This window comes from Peromyscus californicus, unplaced genomic scaffold, assembly GCF_007827085.1.
Source record: "Peromyscus californicus insignis strain IS unplaced genomic scaffold, ASM782708v3 Scaffold_17__1_contigs__length_78620276, whole genome shotgun sequence".
Taxonomy (NCBI): domain Eukaryota; kingdom Metazoa; phylum Chordata; class Mammalia; order Rodentia; family Cricetidae; genus Peromyscus; species Peromyscus californicus.
Window position 1 is genome coordinate 56,626,578 of NW_026294469.1, and position 25,517 is coordinate 56,652,094.

General features: G+C 43.3%; 1 protein-coding gene across 6 annotated transcripts in view; it reads left to right on the plus strand.

Annotated features, from left to right (window-relative positions):
* Ldlrad4 (low density lipoprotein receptor class A domain containing 4) overlaps window positions 1–25,517 on the plus strand; it is a 367,454-nt gene that overhangs the window by 62,769 nt on the left and 279,168 nt on the right. The window contains exon 2 of one of the 6 annotated variants that reach the window (XM_052742421.1): window positions 14,048–14,167. The exons of the other annotated variants lie outside the window; for them this stretch is intronic. Coding sequence (XP_052598381.1) covers window positions 14,048–14,113 — 66 coding nt within the window. The 3' untranslated portion in view covers window positions 14,114–14,167. Of the gene's footprint in view, window positions 1–14,047; window positions 14,168–25,517 lie in introns of those variants that run through there. 6 annotated transcript variants of the gene reach the window in all.

The window sequence follows — 25,517 nt, forward strand, 5'->3', positions numbered from 1 at the left end:
TGTGCTGCTGAGAAATTGCGAATTCTTTAGTGTTTTAGTGAAATGTTCTGTAGATATGTGTTAGGTACGTTTGACTTCTGATGTTGCTTAACTTCAGTGCTTCTCTCTCTCTCTTTCTTGGTATGACTTTCTTGTCTGTTGGTGAGAAGGGCATGTTGAAGTCACTCACTGGTACTGTGCTGGGGTTAATCTGTGACTTCACATCTGGTAGTATTTACTTTATGAAGTTGAATGTACCTGTGTTTTGAGGTAGACATGTTTAGAACTTTAATATCCCCTTGATGGATTATTCCCTCGGAGAGCATGGAGTGCTCTTCTTTGTCTATTCTGACTAATTTGGACTTGCAGTCCATTTTGTCAGATATGACAATGGCCGTCCACGCTCATTTCCTAGTTCCGTTTGCTTGGATTCTGAACCTTGACCCTCAGGTTGTGTCTGTCTTTGATGGTAAGCAGTGCTTCTTCGAGGCAGTAAAAGGATGAATCCTATTTCTAAACCATTCTGTTAGTCTAGATCTCTTTGTTGGGGGAATTGAGACCATTAATATCCAGAGTGATTATTGAAAGATAAGATTTAATTCTTGTCTGCTGTGGGATGTTCTGTATGTCAAATGTGTTGCTGATTAGTCAATAATTAAAACACTGATTGGCCATTGGCTAGGCAGGAAGTGTAGGTGGGACAAGGAGGAGAATAAAGCTGGGAAGTGGAAGGCTGAGTCAGAGAGACACTGCCAGCCGCCATGATGAGAAACAGCATGTGAAGATACCGGTAAGCCATGAGCCATGTGGCAAGGTATAGATTAATGGAAATGTATTAATTTAAGCTGTAAGAACAGTTAGCAAGAAGCCTGCCACGGCCATACAGTTTGTAACCAATATAAGTCTCTGTGTTTACTTGGTCGGGTCTGACGGCTGTGGGACTGGCAGGTGAGAGAGATTTGCCCTGACTGTGGGCCAGGCAGGAAAACTCTAGCTACACTTGTCAGTTTGTTACTTTCTGAGTGCTTTCTTTCTTTCTTTTTTTTTTTTTTAAGATTTATTTATTTATTTTATATATACAGTGTTCTACCTGCAGGCCAGAAGAGGGCACCAGATCTCATTACAGATGGTTGTGAGCCACCATGTGGGTGCTGCGAATTGAACTCAGGACCTCTGGAAGAGCAGACAGTGCTCTTAACCTCTGAGCCATCTCTCCAGCCCCTCTGGGTGCTTTCTTAAACTTTTTTTCACCAGTCGTCCTGATATTTTCTCTCTGTGGCCTTTGGGTATGTTTATTCTTCTCTCTAGTCCCAAGTCCTTTCAATATGTCTGTGGAGCTGGATTAGTGCTCATTAACTCCTTTAGTTTATTTTTGTCATGGAAAGTTTTTATTTCTCCTTCAATCATGATAGTTTTATTATATATCAATCTGGGTTGGTAACTGCTCTTCTGGTTTAAAATTTCTACCCAGTAATTAGCTGTTGGTTGGATTGGTCTGCCTTTATATGTGACTTTGCCCCTCTCTTGTGTGATTTTTCAATAACCTTTATTCTAGGTTTTAAGTGGCTTAATTATAATATGACATGGAGAGTTTCTTTTGTGGTTTTTTTTTATTTGGTATTCTGTTATGTTTATTGTACCTAGATCTTTCTCTATATTTGGGAAATTTTCTTCTATGTTTTTATTGAAAACACTTGCTTTGCCTTTGGAACAAGTCTTCTCCTTACATGTCCAGAATCCATAGATGAGGTGTTTTCATGGTGCCCCAAAGCCCTCTCGTGTTCTGTTCATGAATACATTTAAAAATTTATCATTGACCTTGAGCTAATGGTCTAATTATTTTACCTTGCTTTTAAGCCCTAACATTTTATCCTCCACATGATCAATCAGTTCTGCTGGGGAGGCTGTCCACTGAGCTTTATATTCGACGGCTGGAGGCTTTTGTTTCCATCATCATTTTGTTTTGTCTTTGCTTTAGAAATTTTTCCTCTTTTTACTGAATTCTATTTTCATGTTTTGAATTGACTTCTTTATTTGATTCAGCTGTTTGTTTTTGTGCTCTTGGAGTACATGCATGTCTCTGAGTTGTTTGAACCTATTTATAATCCATTCCTTTGAATTCTTTGTCTGGGAGTTCTTCTATGCCGCTCTCATTGGGGATCATTACTATGGAGTTGGTAATGTTTGGAAGAGAGATGTTGTCTTTTTTTCTGTGTGTTGTTTATGTTTCTGCACTGAGACTTTTGCATCAGAAGTTAGTTGATTGTGTGAGTTTTTCTTTCCTTCCTTTTTTTCTACTTCCCATCCTCCCTCCCTTCTTTTTTCTTCCCAAGTTACTTCTTTGCATGGAGGCAGCTGCAATGTTCAGAGAGTACTAAGTCAATGCCCTACCCTGGGTCAAGTCTGCTAGCTGCCTATTCTCGCAGCTACTGATGTGTATTGCAGGTTCCCACATACCTGGGCAGCTACCCCAGGGTCAAGTCTGGGTCACTTCTGACCTCTGCTTTGCGTTACGGGTTGCTCTGTACCTGGGTATCCTACTCTCTGCTCCCACAGTCCTGCTGTATTTCTGAGCCTCCGTGTGCCCTTGAGCACCTCACCTTGGGTCAGCAGTGGCACCTTCACTGTTTCTTCCACCTCTTCTGTGTTTTATTTGCATGCGGGCACCCTACCCTAGATCAAGTCCAGCTCCCTCCAAGTCTCTACTCCTTTTCTCTACACTTTAATCTCCCCACTCTCTGAGAGACATTTCTAAGCACCGACTCAAGTTTACAGGTGACACTGTGAGGCTAAATATCTTTCAACCTATTTTGAAATTAAATTCGCGTCTTTGAACTTTGAAGGGCTGAACTCATTCAGTTGCTACGATCTTATTGTGTTATGTGGAAATGGACTAATTATAATTGTTGAAATTAAAAACTAACCCCGAGGGATGGCTAAGTATGTAAAGTGTTTGCCCTCCAAGCATGAAGACTGACTGGAGTTTGATCTCCAGAATCCACATAAAAATGGTGGCTGCTTAAAATTTCAGTGCTGGGGAGGCAGAGACAAGAGGATCCTCAAGGCCCTCTGGCTGGCCAGGCTGGCTTAATTACTGATTTTCAGGCCAATGAGAGTACCTGTCTCAAAGAAGGCAGATGCCTTTCTGAGTATGACACCCAAGGTTGTCCTCTGGCTCCAATATGCAAATACCCATCCACAATACACTCACACAGCCACACATGCAAAAAATAACTTAAAGCCCTCCTGTGAGTTCAGGGTACTGGCAATGTAGTTCTTTCCTGTGGGGTGTCATAGCTGTGTGAGAAAAATTATTCACAGCTGATGGATGAGGCAGTTAATATGCATTTAATATATAAGTACGTATTTTATATGTATATATTATTACATGTATTAGTTTTATATTTCTGAATAACAGGTTCTTTTTTGTTTTTGTTTTTTTGTAAACTTGGTGTTTTAAACCAGCACACTTGCTGATTTTCTCACTTTCTGTGGCTAAGCCTGCTGTCTTGTCTGGTGGTCTGTCTGGTGCTCTGCTCAGCTCACTGTGCTCAGCTCTCGTCAGGGCTGAAGTTAAGGTTGTTGATAGACCATGCTCTGCATGGGGAAGAATCTCCTTCCCAGCCTGTTCATGTGGTTGACAGGATAAAATTTCTCGTGACTGTAGGACTGACGGCCCCGTTCCCTTGTTTGCTGTCAGCGAGGACCACTCTCGGGTCCCAGAGGCCCCCTCAAGTCTGGCCATGTGTCCTCAGTCCCTTTTTGGCAGCCTTTTCCTTCCAAGCTAGCAAGACAGCCTCTCACTCCTGCGTTACAGTTTAGGAGTCTTATATAAGGAGATAAGGTGAAATGCTTGGTATCCTGTTCTAGATTCTGTAGGTCCCAATATCAACAGGAAGGGGATGAATAAAAACCGGGAGGTGTTTGGCTCATGTGTTTGGGGTAGACCTCCACAGGAATCTCACAGGGTTCTTTATCAGTCCCTTTTTATCTGCATACCTTTGCATTGGTTGAGTATTGGGGAGTGACATATGGTAGGGACATGATTTGAGGGACAAGGCTCTTGGAGAGTGCACGGCGGCACACAGAGATGACACATTCTGTCCTCTACCTTGGACAGAATGTATTCTACGTGCTGGCAGGCTGGGTGCTGAGAAGTACCCATTTCAGAAGATGCAGCGCTTTCCCTGAAATTGCTTCAGGAGGCGGTCACTGAAGGAGACACAGTGATGCTTCTAGACTGGATGACACACATGAGTGTGTTCACAAGTTGGGATAAGGGTGTTGGTGATAGGTAGTGGGAACCAGAAAACACCTGGAACACTAGCCATGCTTCACTATCAGGGTGGAGGACACAGAAAAACAGACTTGTGGATACAGTCACAGACATTATCTTCCTAGCTAGAGTTTCGCTACTACACAGAATTAGATCTGTATTACCAAGAAGGAATGAGGTGCACGTGGACTTGCCTCCTTTTACTGTTGAAGATTAGGTGCCTTGAGTTATCTTCAGGTAATTGTATTGTTAAGAAAGAAAGGTGGTCTTTTCAGGAGGCTACATGGAAGGCTAAAACAGGAGGATTTCCTTGAATCTGAGGCTAGCCCTAGGTTATAAGGGAAGACCTTCCTTATTAGAGAGAGAGAGAGAGAGAGAGAGAGAGAGAGAGAGAGAGAGAGAGAGAGAGACTTCTCATTGAAGAAAAGGTTTCCGTCTTTGGAGGGACAATGTGTGTCTTTTGATGTAAAGATGAGAACTTGTCCCCAGGGGCTCCTAGAAAAGACCTCAATTTAGTCCCATCCTTCACTCCAGATTTTTGGCTCTGATTCTCTTTTCCCCTGTAATACTTAATGTTTATGCTTGTATTTTCATGTTATTTATTTTGATATTTGTGCCTTTTAGTGTGACGGCTCTCAAATAATTTTGGGGACTTGGGTTAGGGTAAGTTGAACGAGGAGAAATCAAGAATCCACTCGCTGAAATTCTTTGTATTTCTTTTGGCCCTTCAGGCTCAATGTGGCAGCACCAGGCCCCACTCTCTGGTTAGACTCTTTTTAAGACCTGACCTCAGGTTCTGTGTAGTGCAAAGGTGAGCAGAGTGTAAGATTCACTTTGATGTGTCTGAGGCAGAGTTTGTGATGGACTGGTCAGTCGGAGGTGGTTGGCTGCTCTTAGGTTGCTTTTGTTTTTTGTTTGTGTGCCACTGTACTTGGAAACTTGGGGTACACGGAGGTAAAATGTTTAGATTGTAACTACCGTTTAGATGATAACTCCGTGTTTTTGGTAACTCTGACATCTTTAGTCTAAAGTTAGATTCAGGGCCAGCCCTGGTGGAGTCAGTCAAAGAAGGTGCTAGAAGCACAAGGCTCCAGTTCGCTCCTTGCTCTTCCCCCAAGGATGCCCCTTTACCTCTGTGATGCTGACTCTTAAAAGTGATTTGATTGATTCGGATCCTGCCTAGGTGATAGGCTTCATTGGATGTTTCCTGGCATCAAATGAAAACGTTTGATAATTTTCAGAAAGGTAAGATGTTCCATAAAGTTCTACACAGTTTCAAAGTGTTTTCTTTTTAATTTACCAAAAGTTATGTTTCATTGCTTATAACAAATCCCACACTAGTGTTCTTTGGGCCGGGACAGACCCTGATCTCTTCTATTCCATGCTCCTTCTCTATTGCCTGTTTGTGTGCCTGGTCTAGAATAGTATTTGTTGTACATCAAACCAATACAATAAAACTTTTGTCAAATGACATTAATTGAGGATCTCCTTGGAGGGTCTCAGAGTACACATTATCTGGGCTTTAAAAGAAAATGTATGATTGGGATTCACTGAGGCTCCTGATTTGGAGCACCAGGAAGGATTGTGGGTGCTTTTTCACTCATGTACACAAATCCCTCAATTTAAACAGACTTTTCAGTTTAGAGTCCCATCCCCCCCTCCCCATGCCGGCCCCCAACCCATGGTGGTAAACATCAGGTGTTATACAGCAGCCTGTGTTTTACATCAGTGTGGGTCCAGTGCCTCTCCATATGGCTGAGTTTAGTTCAGTTTGTACATAGTTCTTTTCTGAGTGAATTTCCCTACCAGAAGTCTACACTCATGGAGCCCTTTTTTTTTTTTTTTTGGTTTTTTGAGACAGGGTTTCTCTGTGTAGCTTTGCGCCTTTCCTGGAACTCACTTGGTAGCCCAGGCTGGCCTCGAACTCACAGAGATCCGCCGGCCTCTGCCTCCCGAGTGCTGGGGTTAAAGGCGTGCGCCACCACCGCCCGGCTCATGGAGCCCTTTTGACCGACTCTCTCAGGGTAGATGGCAGGTGTTCATAGGAATGCCTTGTGCGTCTCATGGATGTTTGTGCTTGGGAGATGTTTGTTTGCGTGATCTCTCTGTTAACTGGATGGAACAGCATGGCACTGGAGGATCCCTTGGTTCTGCTGACTTAATGTTGGTGATTTTCCTTCTGTGATTTGGCACACTTGTTACCAGCTTAAAGAAGGAGAAAATCCTCTACCAAGGCCTGTGGAAGTGTGAGTGCACTTGACGTCCACATGCAATCTCCTTAAATTCACCCACCCAAGCCCAAAATTGTCTTCAAGGAGTTTTCTAAGTTAAGTGAACATACCACACTGAATTATGCCTCCAAAGGACTGTGAAATTTGATTTACAAAATTTTGGTAAAAGTAGCAATAATTCTTGAAAATTACATAAGTATCCGATTTCTCTCCTTATATGGGATTACCTCATTCTGTCAACTATTTTAAGCAACTTTCAAATTGGTAATGGAGAACCTTCTCTTGACTGCAGTACTGTATGTGGCTTTTAGGTTAAATGCAAAACTTGGTTCCTCCCTGTTAATGGGTGCAGCTGAAGAACTGCTCTCCCTGGCCACACAAGTGCCTGTTGTGTCAGCTCCCCAGATACTCTCAAGCTCAGGCGTCTGTTTCTGAGGTGCTGTTGGGACCGTCACACCTTTAAAATAGGTTCTTATGGCTGGCTGGCTTGGAATTTATATTTGCTCCGTTACTCATAAAGCTTTGTGCCTTAAACAGCTCACAGCTGGACTGTGAGACATTCCTAAGGGGTGAGCGCTCTGGACAGGTGTCATTCTCTGTCCCTGCTCTGTGTTTCTGGGAGGGCCCCAGGAGGCTAAGAGTTTTGTCTTAACTGTACCATTTCTGTCTTTGGGTGTAGTGGATTTATTGGGACTTGGCTTTGAAAATGAGTTTGAGTCTCTATGTTTCAGTTGTTAAGTATTTTAAAAATTCAAGGGTCTCGAAGACTCCAAAGGCACATGCATGCCCCTTGGTCACATAGCATTGGCAAGATGCAGACTTTGGCTTGAGTTTTAACCTTGCCAGTTCTATTCATTTTTTTCACCCGAATAAGTTGTCACTCTGAATCTCAGCTTTTCTTACCTTCTGACGGGAGATTTATCTTACAGAATTATCTTTGAAATGCCTAATATATATTTCGGCATTTAATATATATATATATATATAAAATGTATAATATATGTATATATTAAATGCTCAGCAAAATGTCAGTTATTTTCCATTAGGCTATTAGCCAGCTGTCAGTCATGGATCCTATGTGGGGATTGGCAGGAAGCAGAGGTGCTGCTGTCTTCCTTCAGGACCGAGCAGGTTTCCTAAATCACTGCATGAGGCATTTTGCTAGAGCCAGGTGTTATGAAATGGGTGAAGCGCAGGGCTGCTGATATGTAGGTGAAGAAATCATTAATTAAGACTCGTTGCTCAGTGGTGAGGACAGGGAGCCACTTTGAGAAACACTCAGCAATTAACCAATAACCCTATTCAGCCATGCTTCTCTGGCCCGACCTTCCTATGATTGTGTTAAAAGAAAAAAAAAAAATCAAGCTAAGATCAAAGGCCAGCAGTACCGGGAGGAGTGTTTCTGTACGAGATGATCCTTTGTAGTGTACGAGGAAACAGATTGAACTGTGGGAATGTGACCGTAGAAGAGCATTTAGGGCTGTGATGTAAGCGAGAGCCCGAGGTACCTCCACTTGAAGGAATAAACTTGGCCTTGAACTTAGACTCATGTGGAGGCTGCAGAGAGATGTCCTGTGTGCATGTGAAGCTGGGTAGTGATGGGTCCTTCCAAGTCGGTGATTTGGGAGGTGACAGCAGAGGTACCAGGAGTAGGAGGCCTGGGAGATCCCTTCCCTGTCTTGCTGGCTTCTCAGAGGACTCCTGAATTCTTTCAGGGCTTCATTCAGGATCGCCCTTTGTCTAGAAGCCCCGCCTTTTTGCCTGTCCATCCCTATAGCTACCTCTGTGCTGTGCCTGAGAAATGGAATGGGAGAGCCCTAGCAAATCCCCGCCCCCTCCCCCTCCCCATTTTCCAACTTTGGGTTAAGAGTGACATTAAGAGAAGCAGAGACACGGTGCAGGTGTCAGGAACACTAGACGCCTGTATCTGTAGTTTAGACTTGGAAATGTGAGCCATGAAAAGAGCAAGGCTAGAAGGAAGAAAAACCACTTTCAGAAATGTATCACTAGCCTGTGGCCTGAGACCTTGGGGGAAATTTCCCTGTTTCATTTTGCCATCCATTATTTTATTTGTGTGTGTGTGTGTGTGTGTGTGTGTGTGTGTGTGTGTGTGTGCGCGCGCGCGTGTGCGTGCGCGCGCACGCCAAAGGGCAACTTTGAATGTCATTCTTCAGGCACTATCCACCTTTTCTTTTGAGACATGGTCTCTCACTGGTCTGGAACTTGCCAAGTGGGAGAGGCTGGCCAGCCAATAAGTCCCAGGGATTACAAGTCCATGCCACCCTGCACACCTTTACATTTTTTTAAAATTATTTTACGTGATTCTGGGGATTGAATTGATGTCTTCATGCTTGCAAGGCAAGACCTGTCGCTTCAGCCCTCTGCCCTTCTGTTACCAAATGATATGTTCCTTCACCAAGCAGACACGCACAATTGTAACAGAAAAATGCCGTTAACAGATTCCTCTCAATTCAAGTGTGCCTGCAGCCTCGTCAGTTGATCACAGTATTGTCAAACTTCTAAAAAAAGCTAGCAAATTTTCCACCTAACATTTTTTTCTGTGGGGGAGGTTAGGGTGTGGGTGTGGGGGAAAGAGTATAAAAATAAGACTTTTAGAGATTCTAGGTTGCTTGGTGTCGTTTGTATTTTTCCATGGTGCGGGAGGTTAGAAATAGAACTGCTTTTTATGGGATGGATTCTCAGCAGCAGCTTGCAAACTTGCTTTCGTGGGTTTGGTCTGTCTGTGTGGGTGAGGTAGCTGCTGCAGCATGGTGTCTTTGGGGGCAGCGCCTGGCATCCTGCTCCAGGACTTTCTTCTCTGCCTCCCCTTCACCCCCAACACTTTCCCCTGCCCTCCAGCCCCCCTGCCCCGCCTCCCCACTTGGTATCACCCGGATGAGCAGCACTGGAGTGTAAAATGTGCTTTGCCAGGGTCAGGTTCTCAGAGCTTGCTTGTGGCAACTGATGCCAGTTGTAACAGACTGTGTCTCAGCAGTCCCCGCAAAGTCACACTTGGTGCATCTGTGAGGGTATTTGCTGGGAGGGCATGCCCTTCAAAGAAAGCGACCTCCTAAAGTCTTGATTTTGGTAGTGTACATGGGCCACCCTTTCAAAAAAGCGTCATTGTAGAGTTGAATAATTCTTACAAGTTCTTCCAAATGGAAGTCATTTGCTGAGTTCTTTTTGGATTCAATATGGAAAGGGCAGGAAGATGGACCAACCTATTTTTTTTTAATCTGTGTATGTGTGTTGATGTAAGTGTGGGAATGCCTATGCCATGGTTTACATGTGGGCTGGAGAACAGCCTTGGATATTGTTCATAGTCTTCCACTATGATACAGGGTCTCTGGTTTGTTGCTACATACACCAAGCTAGTTGGCTCTGGAGCTTCTGAGATTCTCCTGTGTCCACATTTTGTCTCTGTGGGAACACTGAGATTACAGACACGTGCGGCTGTGCCTGGATTTCCATGAGTTTTAGGGATACTTTAGGGATATATGCTTTACTCAGGGAACCATCTCCTTAGCCCCAAAACAGTGTGTTTTGACTCCCAGGGAACTTAGAGGCATCTGTGAATTCCTTGGTATCATCTCCATTGCTGGGAGAATGTGTGAGATGTCTTGAGTGTGGGCAGATGATGATGTAGGCAAGATTGAAGGGGACAGGCAGGGAAATAGAAGAGATTTGATTGTAGACCATGTGATGTCACAACACAAACGCGATTGGTAAAACAGGTACATCTGAGCAACACTAAATGAACTCAGCAGGTTATAGTTATATATTTATTCATTTATATATGTAGCAGTAATACAGAAAAGCATTTGAGGAGGGAGTGGGGGCCCACAGAAGGGATGGAGGGAGGGAGAAATGATGTAACATATAGTACACATAAAGGAAATAAAAATAAATTTAATAAAAAAAGTGTCAACTAGTCCTTTTCTAAGTAGGCTTTCTATGTCAGTGGCATATTTGTTTTTGTTTTAGTCTTGATTCCTGCCCCAGGCTGTTTGATGATGCTAGCTAGCTACTTAGTAAGCGGAGAGCTTAGGAGAGATGCCTACTCTACACTAAGTGTCTGAGGTCTGTCTAGGCTCAGACAGATGCGCAATAAACAGCTTTTCTTCCTTCTCCTGGCGTCTGAATTGCTGCTGCTTTCTACATTTCATCTGCATATCTTTCTTGGAATGTGGGTGTTGTGATAAAGAAGTCAGGGCTGTGTAGTCATCCAAAGGACAGTGGACTCATCCCCAGGAGCATCTTATGGTGTCAGTTTTCTTAGCATGTTATTTATAGGTGGGGCCTGGGGTGCTTTGCTATGTTCAGTCTGATGAAGTTTTGTTTTGGAGACCATATTCCTGAATAACCATGCAGATAACTTACAAATACAATAATTACAGTTGCCAGATGTGTTGGAGAATGCCTTAGGACATCAGGATTGGTGTTCCTAATATGTGGGACATGTGATCCACGTAGGAAGAGTGCTTTTCTTTTGATTCCACAGAGGTGGCCAAGGAACAAAGAAGCCATAGCCACTGCCCTGCTGCTGGTTTTCTAGGGCAGAGTGCAACGGCTGTCCCTGGATACCAGTAGACGTAGCTGGCATACAGGGGGCTTGGGAAGAAAGGGGAGGCTGTGTGGAAAGGAAAGTGTTAAACTATAAAGCATTGGAGTGTTCTTCATCTTTTATCCTGTAGGAAGTGGAGAAGCATTGAAGGTTTTTCAGGGAAGATGATGTCTTTAGGTGTGCATTGAGGAAGCTGAGTCTGGTGGCCAAAAGGAGTAAGTGGCTAGGAGCCTTGAGAACTAGGATGAGCTAGGATGAGGCCAGAGGTGAGGTGTGTAAACTGAGGCAGCAATGATGAAAAGAGGGCTTGTAACAGAGGAGCACTGGGCAGGTTGATGGACCAGATGCCGTGAGCGGAGGGGACAGGCGGGAAGAGTTTGGATTAGTCTCTGGCTAATGAGATGATGATTTAAGCAGAGATGGATCCTAAGAGATGGAGCTCATCCAGGCAGGAAGCAGTGTGTGGCGTGAGATTCCTTTGTTTGACACATCTGAAGGAAAATGACCAGAAGTTAGACTGTAGTCTGAGGCTGAGTGAGGTCATCCCTGCAGATAAAGATTTGGGGGTCACCAGCATGCAGCAGTTATCTGAAGGACGAACAAGCAAGAAAGCAGCCATCTGGAAGACTGTGGGAAGCCGGCGTGTTTCATACTCTATCTTGCTGAGAAAGATCTTTGTCTCAGTGTCTTGATCTTATTTGAGACTTCAAGATTTGTTGTCAAATTTTTGTCCTATTCAGAGTAGCTGTGAGTCCTCATAACTCGCTAGTTAGTATAGTCTTCTAGGTTTGCTCTTGGGCTGTTCATTTCCTATCTCCACCCAGGTGAATCGGGGCTGTTTCCACGTGTATTCATGATCTCAACATGGAGTGACCTAAAGTAGTGTGAATTAGAGTTAACCTTCAGTGTGACTGAATTCAGCTAGTTAACCCCTGCCTTCAGAATCCCCTGGTGTAATAACTCGCCTTTTTCCTTTAATAACTACTTGTATTTTTAAGAATTTCTTTCCCATTTCTTATGTAATTGGAAGGATTTTACTGTTGATGCTGTTAGAAATAGAGATCCATCAAAAATTTCATAATTAACTTTCACAAATGCATTTCTACTGAATATTACTTCATTGTTCGACATACAGTAAGGATAAAATGAGTTTTCTTTATTTTTTATTTTTATTTGAATATACATATGTGTCCGAGTGTGCGTATATGCATGTGTGTGTAGGTGCCTGTGGAGGCCAGAAGAGGGCGTAGGATCCCTCTAGGGCTGGAGTTACAGGCCACTGTGAGCATGGGTGATAGGAATTGAATGGTGGTCCATTGCAAGAGCGCCAAGCTCTCCTAACTGTTGAGTCATCTCTCCACTCCCTGTAATGGGTTTCCATCCTGCGTCTTCTAGGTTGATCTGATACAGACACGTTATGAGAAACACTCTGTGCTTCACTCAGGAAAGTGAGTGAAGCAGGTAAGGCATCCTTTGGATAAATATTAAGTCTCTTGGTGGTACATGTCGGTTACATTCTCATCTCACACCATGACTATGATGGCTTGATGCTGATTTGGCTCATAGTTTTGCTAGCATCTGCCCTTACTTTATGGAGGGGTGCTCAAAGTTCTAATATGTAATAACTATACTGTTCAGGTTTTACGTGGGGCTCAGTATGAGTAGAGAGAAGCATGCCTGTAAGTGGTAGAAGTCAAGTTCCAGCTTCTTAATTGCATATTTATGTTAGGAAAAATGCTAATAATTAAGATGAACTTCCTGTAACTGAGAATAACAAGTGAAAGGCCAGTTATAGAAATGCTGATAACATTGAAATAGAGAGAAACATGTTTAAAATGTTGTATCAAAAGAGGCAAAGAGTTTAAATCTAATATACCTGTTGACTAGTTTGAATTGTTATTTTTTTAAAATAAGATCTCATGTAGACCTACAAGCCATCAGGTAAATGACCAGTCATTATTGTCAACATCCCCCAAGTAATTGCTCCATGAAGAGTGTAGGATGGGAAAATCAATCTATATTTGTTTCACATTTTGAACTGAGGAATTTGTAGCAATTGTAATTGTGATTTGTGTTTGCATTAAGACAATAAAGTTTACAGCAATTTGATAACCCTACAGTTAAATTTAAGTGAAATATAACCCAGAACAAAAACAAAACAATGTTCCAACCTTCTTTTCAGTCAACAAAGTGATTTCCTTTAGATACCTTCCATCAGCTTAGCCCAAAATACTAATGAAGGGTTATTCCACTTCTGCTTGATGGACAGGCCTTTATTGATATCTTTTTCTGCCATCTTAATTGGAGCTGTTTACATTCACACTATCTCACATTTATAGCAGTGGGAGTTTTAGTTGATGATGGAACTAGATACCTGACTTTGGTTATAATGTTACTGAAATATTAGTAATTTGAACAACAGAAAAAAGAAAATCCATAAAGGAGTTAGTGTAATATTGTGACTACAAATGAACGTATCTTTAAAAAACACTGTTTCCAAGTGTCTTAAGGGTCATGATACCAGTCCTATAAACACTGGCAATAGGCCATACCTTGTATACTTTGAGACACAAACAAACATTAGGACCTACTGATGTAAATATTTTACTTAGAAGCCTTTAAAATACACCTAAAAAAGCAAAGGCGTATGCAGCTTTGGCAGAAGAACTGAAATGGTGTGGAAATGGAGCCTCTCCAAGCTTGGAGGTATTTTGGTGTTTGGGGCTCTTAGGTATACCAGTTGGGTCTTGCAAGGAACTGTGGCCATGTCTTGCTTTGTATTAGTTCTGAAGGTTCCACCGCTTTGCATTTTCCACATCGCTGTAAAGGTCCCAGTCCTCACCTTGTCCAGTAATTGTTTCAGGTGTGTGCTGAGTCTGTTTACTCAGGATCTGAGATCTAAAAGGATCTGAGATCTACACTCTAGGGCACAACATGATTTACATCTCAGGTACCAAAATCTTATGATCTCACCTTTTGTTTATTTCGCTTTTACAGATGAGGCAGCGTGAGAATGTGAGAGATCACTGCATCTTGTGCCTTTTTGCTATTCTGTCCACTTGACACAAGCCAGGATCATTTGGGAAGAGAGAACCTCGCTTCCATCAGATTGGCCTGTAGGCAAGTCTGGAGCGTTTTCTTGATTAATAATTGATGTGGGGGGGGGCATTCAGCCCCCTGGGAGCAACCCCAGGCAGGTGGTCTTGGGTTGCATAAAGAAAGAGTCAACTGAGGGAATGAAGGGGGGACAAAGACATAAGCAGGGCTCCTCCATGGCTTTTACTTCAGTTCCTGCCTCTAGGTTCCTTCTCTGAGTTCCTGCCCTGACTTCTTTCAGTGATGATATGTGACCCGAGAGTTATAAGATGAGAGAAACCCTTCCCTCCCCAAGTTTGGTTTTGGTCGTAGTGTTTTATCACAGCAATAGGAACCTTAAAACATGTTTGCAATGGCTGACAGTGTTAGAAGGGAGTAATTGTTAAAGATAACAGGACATTAAATGAAAGATTTGGAAATGTATAAATATAAGTCGAATCTAGTACCATATAGTTAGTTGTTTAATCAGTTAACTTTAAACAAATAGTAGTGTCTTCTATCTTTGATGTACAGTTGAATGAAAGACTGACTCCATCTTTGGGAGACTGATAGAGAAAGCCTAAGTAAAATCAATATTAAGAATTGCTTGTTGGGGTCCTCAGAGATGGCTCCGTGGTTAAAGAGCCAGCAGGAGGGGTGTTGTAGTTTGGAATCCTGGAGCCCACGTGAATGCCAGATGGGCATGGTGGCTCACCTGTAACTCCAGTTTTGGAAGACAGAAATAGGAGATCCCTAGAGCAACTGGCTAGCTAGACTAGCCATATTGGTGAATTTGGGTTTGATTGAGAGACCCTGTCTCAGTGAATGAGGTGAAAGAGCAATTAAGGAGGATTCCTAACATCAACCTTGGGCCTCCACAGGCACATGTATGTACATGGACCCACCTACACATACATGCATTCACACACGTGTGAATATGCATACCCATACATCTGCACACCACACACAGACACATGAATAAAAAAGAACTCCTAGTTGGCTGAATGAAATAATTTACAAAGAGAAAGAGATGTTATTGTTTGACTCTGAAATGTCTCCCAATGTCTCCCACTTGCTCACCCTTTGAGCACATGTTTCCCAACTGTGCTGCTACGTTGTAGAACCTTCAGGGTATGGGAGCCTAGCTCGGGAGTAGGTTGCTATGGGGCATCTTTGAAGGTTGTCACTCAGTCCCTGGTCCCTGTTGCTCCTTCTCCTCTGGGTCCAGAGGTGTGAGCAGCCTCTGCTTCATGCTCCTGACACTCCACCTGTCTTCTCCACTGTAATGGACCGAGACCCTCTGAAACCATGAACGGAAACAAATCTTTCTTTGCTTATTCCTACCAGAGACTGTTATCACAGCAGTGTACATGTAACTAATACGGGTGTGAATCCTTGGTAACGTCATTTAGAGACCATCTGTCCCCGTGTTAGGGATTTCTGTCCAGCTGCAGATCGGTTGTGCTGAGCTATTGCATGGCTGTGGAGAGATAGGATATTGAAGGAACTGGATGCTTTCTTGCTGGACTTTGATGCCCAGTTCTCTAGGGATGGAGTATTTTTCTCCTACTTGAAGAAGGATCACTGTACCCATGACTTTCATATGACGTTAGGGCATCATGGGAGAGGTTCAGTGGCTGCTGGGTATTCTGGAGTTTAGTTTGGGCATGCAGTTCCTCTCTCTGCCCTAGGAAGTGGCCATAAATTAATTTGATTTCATTCCACATTGAGTATGAGCCTTCCATTCAGTGGAGCCTTCTGAATTGTAAAAGAGCAGGACACAGCCCAAGTTCTGGTTTCTAAAAGCCCCAAATGCCTAGAGATTTGAAGGTAACTGTTCAAACTGCTGAAGACCTTATCTATTGCTGTAAGTAGTCTAATGTGTGGGCAGATGTGGGTGGGGCTGCATTCCTCGGGGAAGACCTGCCGCCTGCCTATCTGTGTGTACCTGGGAGGTAGCCATTGTCTCCCCTTTACTGGTAGCACGTCCATTCTTTCCATTCATTGTCACCAGAGGAGATGACTTTGTTTCCTCATTCTCTGTGACCTGTGATTTCAGGTTTCTGATCCTTAAAGACAGAAGGAGCTGGTCCTTCCTGTCTGTCCCCCGTAGAAAAGTGTTAACACTTTGTACGCCAAGAAAGGCTAGCTTGCAGGTGGTTTAAACGTTTGAAGCAACCTTCTCTACCTTATCCTTTGTTTGTGTAGGATACTAAGCCATCTTCCGAGTATTTCTATACATTATTCTGGGAAAACCAACCCTGAAATCTTCAGAATTTCTGTTTGACCAGAACCTTGGGTTTCTTTCATTCATTGATTGCTTTGGGGTTCTTTATTCTTATACTGGAATGTGTACATTCTCTCTTTCATAAAGATGCAATTCAAGTTGTCTCAAGATTGCTTTGTTGTTCACTATCAGATGTGTTACCTCTTTATTTTTTGGTGGCAACAATGCTTCTAATGAGCTATCATAATAAGAAATCAAATAGTGGGCACAGTTTAGAAATTAGAGTATGTCAAAATGGAAGGTCTTTTATGAACTGTTCTCTTACTATCAGATCTTTGCTTCAGTGATTGTAGGAGTAAGAAGATGCATAGCGTACATGAGACCCATCCTTGCCAGCACCCATGAGCAGATCTGGAGACCTTATTCTGCATCTTGGCTTCCTGAGGAGAAGTCCCGCCCAGGGCCCCTTCGAGCCGTTCTGTTATGACACATAGGGAAATGAAATTCCTGAGGCTGACTGAATGTTAGGAATTTTCTGTTTACAGGCAATAAAAAGTTAAGTGAAACTGAAGCAAACTGTCAGGACTGGTAGGAGTTTGGGCCTCTGAGTCACAGCAAAGTAGCCCCTTGAGAGAGTGTCTGCGAAGTTGTGTACGATTCCACTCTGCTCACTCTGCCCCAGCCAGTCAATGTTGGCAGGCATCTGCGCACTTTCCCTACCGAGGCTCAATCTGTGGTGCTCCATAAAACCAAATGAGGAAACCAGCAACCCCCTTGCTACCAAGATGGCCCTCTGAAGAGAAGACCAACTGTTTGTTCTAATACACCAACCTATGCAGTCGCTAGTTAACTGATTCAGTGAATAATGATCCAATCCGTATTGGTTGACAGCATTAATGATTGAATGGTATGGTTGAAGGGACTGAGGTACAGAGGGCTGTGATGTTCCACACGTGGGTGTATAGCATGTTAGTCTAGCTATGAGGAGCCAGGTGGAATTTTTGTTAACCTTTTTACCTCATTACAGCTTCGTCTCCTTATTCTCCTTTATTAAAGAACCATGCACACTGGCCTGGAATTTAGAAACAGCTTGGGCTGAGTAGGTGGCTCAGCAGGTAAAGATATGTGCTGGAAAACCTTCTGACTCGAGTTCGACTCCTGGAACCCACCCGGTGGAAGGAGAGAACTGACTCTTGCAAGTTCTCTGACTTCTCCATGTGTGACATGGCATGGGTGCTGCTTCCCCTACACAAATAAATATGTAAGTGTTTTTTAAAAAAGGAGAAAGGAGCGCTGGAGAGCTGGCTCAGTGGCTAAGAGAACTGGCTGCTCTTCCAGAGGACCCAGGTTCCGTTCCTAGCACCCTCATGACTGCTCAGTTGTCTGTTACTACAGGTGTGTGGGGTCCAGTGTCCTCTGCCAGCCTCCATAGTCACTGCACGCACATCGTGAACATACGTATGGGAAGGAAAAGCACTCAGACGCATAAAACAAAAATAAATCTAAAAAAATATAAAAAGAAAAAGAGAAACAACCTAACATTAACAGGCTCACAGGAGTAAAGGTTTATTTCTTCATCATATTACATACCTACCACACAGGTTGGAACAGGCATTCAACTATCCTGCTACTCCAGGAGACAGGCTAATTGAGAGCTAATAGAGACTCCATCTCTGCCTATGGCTCCAGGGTTCCTAAGAGTTGGGGAGGGAACTCTGGCAAGTCAGTAATTCAAGGCTCTGGCCCAAAGCTGAAGGGTTAACCGTGTAGCCCCGTCTGATATGTGGCATCTTGGGGTTCCATCCTCCGTGTGCCTGTTGGTGACTGGCATTGGTTAACCATCTTCCATTCCTTCTTCCCTTTCTCTCTCCTTTTTCCTTCCATTGGCTCCCTCCTGCCTTTAATTTTTTGAGGTAGGGTTTTGCTGTGTACCCTAAGCTGGCCTGGAGCTATAGAGCACAGGCTGCTCTTGAACCTGTAATCTTCCTATCTGACCCTCCCCAGTGCTGGATTACAGGTCTGCATCACACCTGCTCTCCCATTTTGTTCTCCTAAGAAATAACGAAAAAATGAATACTTTTATTATAATAAAAGTAATGGAAAGCATACTTTTACTGACATACATGCAATTTTGCTTATTTTGATTATTTATACTGTAATTTTGATTATAAGCAGTATTTTATTACTTAATTCACATTATTTAAAAAATTCATTTATGTAGATGAGTTCTCTATTTGCATGCATACCTGCATAACAGAAGAGGGCATCAGATCTCATTATAGATGGCTGTGAGTCACCATGTGGTTGCTGGGAATTGAACTCAGGACCTCTGGAAGAGCAGCCGCTTAAATACTTAACCACTGGGCCATCTCTGCAGCCCTTAATTCACACTCTTAACAATAAAATGAAAAAAAAAAACTGTTAAGCTAAAGGGTAAAAGTCACCCATGATTCCACCATTTTCCTCTTTCTGCTTTTGTTTTCAGAATTTTCCATTAAAAAAAAAAACATGTACTTCTTGCAAGGCTGTTATAATATGGCCATGGGAAAACGGTGAGTGTTGGAGGCAGGAGACTCGGGCTTGCTCTTTAGACCTACCATTTACTCCTTATGTGGTTCCAGAAAGGTCCCTTCGACTCTCTACCCTTTCTTTATCTGATAACAGATTCTTCAGAGGCTGCGAGAACTCTGGTTCACGAACATGTCTAGTCCAATGTGTTCTATTATCATGCATCATTTGTTGGTATGTATTCTTACCTGTTTATCTGTAACTTTGCTTCGTGGCATGAAAAGAATTACTACCTTCTCTGACAAGAGGAATCCTGAGTTGTAGTTGCTTCTGTGGGTGAACATTCATGAAAGGGCAAGCGTTGAGACCAAGGAACTCTAGTCTTCCAGAGGCTTCTACATCTACCTGTGTTTATCTAGAGCTTACACAACTCAATCTCCTGGCTCAGTTGCTGGCCCTTCCTGACCTTGGTATTGTGACCAACAAGCTGGTCACAGAACACGTGGCCTCTTCTATTGCCTGAAAAGTCTTTGCTCCTGTGGAATTCCCTCCTCCTCAACTGTAGGTCCTTGTTTGTCTGTGGAGAGCCCTGCTTGAAGGTTCAAGTACTTTGTACAGATGTAGCTTGTGGAGGCACAGAAGAATGCACAGTGCAGAGGGAGGCGGCCTCTCACCATAGTCCCACTGGCCCCTTCCCATCCATAGCCTCACACAAGCCATGGGGCCAACCTCCAAAGGAACAGCAGATAGTATAGTAAGGACCTGGAATGAGGGACAACTGTTCCGTTGGCCTGTGTCAGGGACAGGACACGTATGGGAGCAGCTATGACCTCTAGTCTGAAGGGAGGGTTGTGTGGTATTGGTATGTCCTATGATGGGCTCCCTTCCTCTGGAGCCTGTTCTGGGCAGATGCCTATACCTCTATCTTGTTCACTTGGTGGGATGAGTGTGAGTGAGGATTAGCTGTGAGTTGAGGACTTCAGCGACAGCAGGATGAGGGGATCTGATATCTTTATACGATCTTTATTAGACACCACTGTTCTGTGTTTGTGAGTGTGATCACAATTTTATTCCTTAATAAATAAGTCGGTCTTCTTCCAAGGCGTCCGTGGACTTCTCTCAACACACCGCTATCCAAGGATTCCTTGGTTTCATTAACAATGAACAGAATCATTAAAGGGGATGTAGTGCAGTGATTCTCAACCTACCCAACCCTGCGACTCTTTAATACAGTTCCTCATGTTGTGGTGACCCCCAACCATAACATTATTTTCATTGCTACTTCATAACTGCCGTTTTGCTACTCTTATGAATCATAATGTAAATGTCTGTGTTTTCTGATGGTCTTAGGTGAGCCCTGTGAAAGGTTCATTTGACCCCCAAAGGGGTCACGACCCACATGTTGGGAACTGCTAATGTAGTGAATGTTCATGGGGCAAAGTCCACCTGGTAAAAACCTCTTTTTAGAGACTGACTCTGAGTTTTATTTCAAAGTCTGAACAGGCACCTCTGAGGATCAGAGATATAAGTGTGGTGACCCGGCAGCTGGCAAGCTAGTTCACGCTCTAAAGCACGCCGGGAACTAGCTTCATGAGTGGCTTGCCTTTCAGGATCTCTGAATTCTCTGTGCTTTGTAGCTTCAGGAATATTTATATCTTTTCCATTTTTGTGTCCTCATCACTTTCCATGTGCTGGGCAGAGTGGGAGATGGCGGCTTACATTCCTCTAGGCAACTGAAGAGGAAGGTGGGCCCAGAACCTGGCGAGGGTGTTCAGAGGAGCTTCATTTGAGGAGGTAGAAAAAAGATTTGCCAGTCACCCAGGCTTATTGATGATGCCTATTCTCTCTCTCTCTCTCTCTCTCTCTCTCTCTCTCTCTCTCTCTCTCTCTCTCTCTCTCTAAGATTCTTAATATGCTGTCAGCATGTTAGAAGCTGAATTCTGTAATGAAAAAACACCTTCGTGTTATTTAGCCCAGAATTTTCCAAACTTATCCAACCAAGAACAGTCTTTCCCCCATACTTTCATTAATCCCAGAAGAGCTTGTGGCACCCCAGATGACCATGAGGGGGTTTCTTTGTGGAATATTCTAGAATGTGATATCTGGGCATGTGGTGATGGAGAATAAATTGGGTCATATTTAGAGGGATTGAGGATTAAATTGGACATGGTAAGCAGGACGAAGACTCCAAATTCTGTCACTAAGCTTTGTAGTCCACAGTGTATCATTGGTACAAACCGAAACCTTGGGTGAGGGGTGAGATAGTCATCTTGTTGGCTGAACTCAGACATATAGAAAAATGTTCATCTTGTTGTTAGGGAACCAGGGCAGCGGTAAAATATAACCATGTTTTTGTTTTATTCATGTGTGCTCTCATTTCAACCCTTACACATTCTAAGTTAGCTAATTTTTTCCTTCCCTCCCTCCCTTCCTCCCTCCCTCCTTCCTTTTGGGATATACATGTGCGCATGCACACGCATGTGTGCACGTGTAGAGGAGGATATCAGGTGTCTTCCTCAATCATTCTCCATTTTCTTTTTTTGACATAGGGTCCTCTCACTGAACATGGAGGTCTTCAATTCAGCTAGCCTGGCTGGCCAGCAAGCCTCAGGGATCCCTCATCTCTGCCTCCCCGGGCTGGGACTAGACGACAGGCATGTGCCACTGTGCCTAGTCTTTACATGTCTGCTGGGGATCTGAGCTCTGGTCCTCATGCTTGACTGGCAAGCACTTTACTGACGGACACATCATCTTCTTAGCTCCTCATACTAAGTGTGTCTAGGTGAGATTCTTTCTTATGGCTGCAATGCTTCCTCAGCACTATTTCTAATCCTTTCATTTATGAAAAAGGGATGGCCATGCTCAAGATAACTCGTAGGGACTCAATTTTTTCTGTTCCATTTCTCAGTGGGGTCTGAGTGAGATACAACAGAGAGGACAGGCAGCATCAAGTCCCTTCATACTTGCATGTTTGAGGATGCTGGTGGACATTTCCAATCACCACTATTACTACTGGTCTCTTTTCTCTTGGCTATCTCTGCCCCAACCCTCAAAGTTTCCTCTCTCTCGTTTCTCTCTCTCTCTCTCTCTCTCTCTCTCTCTCTCTCTCTCTCTCTCTCTCTCTCTCTCTCTCTTCTCTCTCTCTCTCTCTTTCTCTCTCTCTCTCTTTCCCTCTCTCTCTCTCTCCCCTCTCTCTCTCCTCATCTATCTCATATAGATGTGATTATGTTTAGAAGCTGAAACATGTGAGTAAATCAGATGCATTTGCTCAACCCTTGAATAAAGACTGTAGTTATTTTAACAACAACAACAACAGAAATCCTGCAGTCTTCAGCTATTTCTGGATAAGACTAGTAATTAGCATGCCATGTGTAATTCATTGCTGGCTCTGGCTGCTTATTTCCTTGTTCCAATGCAGCCTAATTTAGGGGACTGGATTTATTTCACTTGGAAATGTGATTTTGTGGAGACCTCTAAAATGTCATCGTGAGATTAATGGTTTTCTGCAGCCAGAGTTTGCCAAGCCTGGTGTTTGAAGCTCAATTATTAGTTTTCAGCAGCTCTATGGTGGGGAGTAACAGCTTGCTGGGATGATATTTAGTTTCAGAGGAAACTGTTAAAAGCAACTGCCGCAAGAAGGCTTGCTAGTACCTGAAGAGGGAGAAATGAAGGAGGAACGAGTTGATTTGAGGTGGGTTAGTCCCACAGCATTTCTCCGGTTTTGGTGCTGCTCATGGGAGACAGTTTACATTATTATTATTATTACTACTACTAATGGGTATATTAACTGACATGCAAACATTTACTGATCTATTGGAGGCCAAAGGCGCACGTGTACCTTTTTTGAAATGGATGTTGCCTTTAGAGAAAGAAGGCTCTTTGTAGTGGTCCAGTGCGGAGCCCTGAGGCTGCTGAGCTCTGTGGGGTCTCCCTGACATGTTCTCCCGATGCAGGGCAATAAGAGGGAACTATGCACAGAGTCTTTCTGGTTTCGAGTGCGGGGACATACATGGAAATCCCGGCCATGGTACAAAAAGAAAGCATTTGTTTTTGTTTTTTTTTGAGACAGGTTCCTCTGTGTCACCCTTTCCGTCCTGGAACTCGCTCTGTAGTTCAGGCCGGCCTGGAACTCACAGAGATCCACCTGTCTCTGCCTCCCACATACTGGGATTAAAGGCGTGCGCCACCGTCACCCGGCTTGCATTTGGTTCTTTATTTCTAGAAAGATGTGTTAGGGTTGTCAGTCCTTAAGGAGTTGACTAATTCTCTGGATTTTTCCAGCAGCTCATTGGCCCCACTCTTGCCAATGGTGCAAGCTCAAGAAGGGCAGGATGCAACAAGTGGAGAATGTGTTTGACTGCCATGCACACACTGATGATGCTGGGCCAGCCCAGGTATCACTCACATCCTGGTGTCTTTTCTTTTCATACCCATTGAAAGGAAGTAGATCATCTGAATATTGCTTTTTTTTTTAAAGGAAAAGAAATGTATTTTCTAACACATAAGCTATATCTTTTAGTTTCCCTACCACCTTCCAAAATATAGAAAAGAAGCTAAAGAAAAAAAAAACCGAATGCATGGGATACACATGTATTGTCAAACAAAGCTCTTATGCATGGGACACACATGTATTATATCTCTTGATTGAAGAAGTCAGATACACAGCAGATTCTAGTAGTAAGTGAAGTACAGCAGTCCAATTGATCCATAATATACAATGATGACACCCCATTCAGCTGGAAGAAACCAGATTGGTTATTGTCCTATTTCCATACTGGTAGGTAAGGTTACCTCTTCAGCATGAGGAATGACGAGACAGGATGTGGAATTGGCATAGGCAGTTTAGGATAAAAAGTGCCCAAAGAAAAGTGATTTCTTTCTTGTCTGAAAGCCAAAAATGTTCCTGGACCCCTTATAGCTTTGTCCTTGCCAGAGATCAGAGATGTAGGAATGATTGGAGGCTTTGATCTTTTATTTGGTTCCTAAAGTTTTTTTTTAATTAATTAATTCACTTATTTTATACCTTTGAGTGTTTTTTTATGCGTGTTTGTATGTGTACCATGTTTGGCCTGATGCCTTTGAAGGTCAGAAGAGGGCTTCAAGTCCTCTGAGCCTGGAGTTAGTTATGAGCCACCACATGGGTGCTGGGAATTGAACCAGGGTCTTTTGTAAGAGCGGCAAGTGCTCTTAGCTGCTGAGCCAACTCTCCAGCCCTTCAGGGTTACCTCTCCAGAGGCAGGAATGTTAGAGTAGCACTAAAGGGCCCCAAGAGAATAGAGTCTCTAGCCTGGGCAGAGACCTCATTCAGTTGGGTGGGTCAATCATTTGTCCAAAGAGCTACCCTTGGGAAGGAGGGATCACCCCCAGAAAGGTAGACGTAACTTAAGCCATGCTAAAGAGATAAAAGAGAATGAGATACTGTACTGTTCCTTCCCAGAATTCTTGTCAACTAGTGTAGTAGTTTACAAGGCTGAAGCCATGCACTTCCTAATTGTGCTTTCTTTTTCCTGGCCCACCATGCCTCTGACCATCATGTTGGCTTAACTCAAACAAACAAAAAACAAAAAACAAAAAACTAAACATGGCTTTTTTTGCTCCTCTCTTCTCCATTGGGATCTTCTGGGTAATGGTTGAGATTTACTGCTTGCCTCTTTGTGTGTGTGTGTGTTTGTGTGTGTGTGTGTGTGTGTGTGTGTGTGTGTGTGTGTGTGTGTTTACTCTAATAAAGTGTTTTTCCAACTTCCATTTGTGTCCATTCTTAAATTTTATTAACAAGAGTTAGAATCTCAAGAGGTGATCCCAATTTTCCTGGTATTGTCTGGCGACCATGAAGGGACTCCCCAAAATTTCTGGTAACAAAAAGGCTAAGAATGTTGTCAGCTGGCGTCTGTGACTTCCAGCAGAGACGTCTCCACTTTGTTCCCTATCTAGCTGATGTTTCTGCTTACAGTGTTTTAAAAGTGCCTTGATTCATTACTTCTTTTTCCTCTATTACTAAGTGGGGGAATATCTGGGAGGAATTGGGTGAGGGGAAAGAATATGATTGAAATACATTATATATAATTAAAAAATACAAATAAGTCATGAAACTGTTATCACGTTGAAATGTGGTATTTGGGGATGACCTGAATCCATGTTCCTGGGCCATGAACACCCATATTTAGCTCTAGAATAAACTATCCCTTATTAACCCCCACCCTCCCCTCAAAGGACACAGTGTTAAGAAGGAATTAGACTGATTGCACAGAGCTCAAGCAGTTATGCAAATACTGTGACTTGAGGTGTTGTTGAACCGTGTAGCTTGTTGCCAAGGAAAGTCATTTCTGGAATTTTTTAGGCAAAGTAAGCTGCTGTGGAAGAATTCAGGCACAATAGTTCTGTGTCATGTAAGGGTTGATGAAGGATCCTTAAAATCTAGTGTTTTGGGGGGAGGGGAGCCATCTTGTCTTCATCCTATACCCTAGTACAGAGACTGTCATGCTTGTAGCATGAATTCTAATTGGTCTTAATAATAAAAACCCCCGGAGTCAGATATCGGGGTAAATGCTGAAAGAGCCGAAAAGTAAAGGAGCAGCCACAGTCACCTCTCCAAATCCTCAGACCAAAAGGGGTGAGCTCCCACCTTATATTCCTCTTTCTGCCTACCACATCATTTCC